This window comes from Octopus bimaculoides, chromosome 12 (genome assembly GCF_001194135.2).
Source record: "Octopus bimaculoides isolate UCB-OBI-ISO-001 chromosome 12, ASM119413v2, whole genome shotgun sequence".
Taxonomy (NCBI): domain Eukaryota; kingdom Metazoa; phylum Mollusca; class Cephalopoda; order Octopoda; family Octopodidae; genus Octopus; species Octopus bimaculoides.
In genome coordinates, this window is record NC_068992.1 from 27,932,314 (window position 1) to 27,935,413 (window position 3,100).

General features: G+C 39.9%; 1 protein-coding gene across 1 annotated transcript in view; it reads left to right on the forward strand.

Annotated features, from left to right (window-relative positions):
* Positions 1-3,100, forward strand: part of LOC106871910 (sorting nexin-25) — a 45,287-nt gene that overhangs the window by 24,349 nt on the left and 17,838 nt on the right. The window contains exons 13-14 of the mRNA XM_014918667.2: positions 412-553; positions 1,745-1,917. Of these exons, the coding sequence (XP_014774153.1) occupies positions 412-553; positions 1,745-1,917 (315 nt within the window). The remainder of the gene's footprint in view (positions 1-411; positions 554-1,744; positions 1,918-3,100) is intronic.

Sequence of the window (3,100 nt, forward strand, 5' to 3'; positions counted from 1 at the left end):
ATATATATATATATATATATATATAGATAGATATATTGTTTCATTAAAATTTCTAATGAGAACAGACAAATGTTGATAATTGCTACAACTTTAGAAGAATCCAAAGATGACAAATATATATATATATATATTGCATAAGGAATATATAGTAGTAATATCATTTCATCTAAACATGCCATTTCGGGAGGTAGGGGCCCACTTTCTACAGCAGTGGTTCCCAACCTTTTCACTACCAAGGACCCCTTTTATTTAAATGAGTTTTCCCACTGATCCCTTTTAATATGCTTATCCTTATGTGTGTGTGTCTGTGTGAAATTTTGAATTTAGTTCACAGAACCCCAGTACTACTTTTGCAGACCACAGTTTGAGAACCACTGCTCTACAGTTTTATTTGTATTCTCTCTCTTGCAGGGACTGGATGGTTTTGCCGATGGCCAGACCCAGGTTTACCAACTGTTAGAAAAAGAACATTATTCATCTTTCATAGTCAGTGATATTTATCATGAATATATAGCTGCTCTGGAAAGTGAACCCTCTGCAAAATCTCCTCTTGGTAAGATATCTATTATTTCTGTTCTCATTGTTGTTTTCCTTCTTTCTTTGCTCTTTCATAAGTTGTGATTGTTATTTTGTCTATGAATGTTTTAGTTAAGAGTGAAGAACAGCACCAAAGATTTATTATAAGGCCTATGAGATGGACGAGAGGAAGGGAGGAAGATATCATCAAACCAAAGACCTGGCTCAAATATTTACATTAAAACAGAGACTTTGCTAAAGGTCTTAAACGAGCTGAGTGGGGTGAGGTGGGGGTGGGGGATTAAACCAGGTGGTGGATTAAGTCTATCCTCTCAGAGTTATCCTCCAGGTCAGCCCTGATTTAACCGATCTACAATCAGTGAAATTCCATCTGTGACCATCCTGTTTTTTCTGTATACTATGCACCCAAGATCACTTTATCTAATGTGTTCCTCTTTCCTCAGACAGTAGAATGTGACTTGAAGGAAATTTGGCTGTTATTTCTAGTAAACTAATAGACCATGTAATAGTATCTTGTTGGCTCTTGTTATTATCATTGCCACTAGTATTGTTGTTGCTGAGCAGCCTCTTAATGGAGTTTCTTAGCAACAAAAAGAGAGTAACCAAACAGCGCTAGAGCAACATGGAATGAAGTGTTTTGCTCAAGAACACAACACACTACTCAGTCCAGGAAGTGAACGACCAACCTGATGGCCATGAATGCAACACACTAACCATTTGGCCTCTCACTGTTGTTTAACTTTCTTAATTTATATGTGAGTGTGTTTGTGTTTGTAAACCCTAGTAGTGGTGGTATTGGTGGTGGTGTGGGGGCATGCTCTGTAATAGTGCATCACTGCATCCACCGTTGGCTGGATTCCCTACACCTGGCCGATGACATCTTTGCACCACTCAGGCAACAGCCTCCAGCCCATAGGTCTGTTTGGGTAGTCGTCATTGCTGGTAAGGGTTTTATGAGGCCAGACATACCAACATGTCCAATTTATCTATTTCTCTGTAGATTAAATGAACAGCCTTGAATCTATATCCAATCCTTATTGGAGTCTTTGCAGAGATATCTACATTACTTGACCAATTCCAGAGAAATGAGTAGCCAATCTGTTTGCATACAAATTAAATCCAGTCGTTCCAGAAAACTGGAGCATACTATATATGTTTACTGATTCCAACTCTTCTCTCTCTCTCTCTCTCTCTTTCTCATTTGCAGACGATAGTATTGATGGTAAAGAGAGTTTTAGTTCCTTTGAAGTGGGCAAAGATGTCCTTTTCGCTGATCAGTCATATTCCATCCAGAAGAAACTTGAGAAACTGGATGAAAAAATTGTCAATAAAAGTCAAGCCCTCGCTACATTGCTCAGTTCTACCAAAGCTGATTCTAAGGTGGGTTCTAATGGAATTTTTATTTATTTACTTATTTTTTGCCCTAGTTTCAAGATGTTAAGTCACATTGTTATTATTAGGGTTAACCTGAATATTTGCAACTAAGAGAATTCCTTAAGGGCCACTCAGGTCCAGTGGTGATGTTAATCTCCCAATATGTCAGAGAAGAAGGTTCAGTTTGATAATATGCTCTGTAATAACAATTACCAGACATCACTGATATATATGCACCATCCGAACGTGCCCCCTGACTGGCTCCTGTGCCAGTGACACATAAAAAAGCACAATCCAAACGTGATTGATGACAGGTCCACCTGCTGGTGGCATGTAAAAAGCACCCACTACATTCTCAGAGTGATTGGCATTAGGAAGGGCATCCAGCTGTAGTAACCTTGCCAGATCAGATTGGAGCCTGGTGCATGGAAAATGGACGTTAAACAACAATGATGATAATATTTGTGAAGGTTTGTGGCTGAGTGGTTAGATTATTTGGCTCAGGATTGTAAGATTGTGGGTTCGATTCCTGGTAGCGCTTTGTGTTCTTGAGCAAGACTCTTTATTTCATTTTGCTCTAGGCTGCTCAGCTGGCAAAACTGAGTTGTATCTATAATTCAAAGGGCCAACCTTATCACATTTTGTGTCACACTGAATCTCCTGACGACTACATTAAAGGTAGATGTATCTGGAGTACTCAACCACTTGCATATTAATTTCATGAGGAGGCTATTCCATTGTTCAGATCAACTGGAACCCTCACCTTCATAACTGACAAAGTGCCAGAATGAATGTGTGTGCATATGTATGCATGTGTCTGTATATATGTATGTGTGTGTGTACGTATACAGGGTGACCCCCTTCGGTCATGAATGACCATGGGATTGCACCTAGAAAGTTACCCTCTGAGGCACAAATCTGGGCAAGGTTGTTTATGGAAGATCAGCAGTTGCCCATGCACACCAGCCTCGCCTCTCCACTCCACTGATGTTGTCCAAGGGAAAGGCAAAGGCCGATGCAGCTTGACACCAGAGACATTGCAACTCATTTCTACAGCTGAGTGAACTGGAGCAACGTGAAATAAAGTGTCTTGCTTAAGTCTTCCCAGTCTGGGAATCAAACTCACTACCTCACGATCATAAGCTCAACACTCTAACCACTGAGCCCTGCTTTGTTATTTATATATATA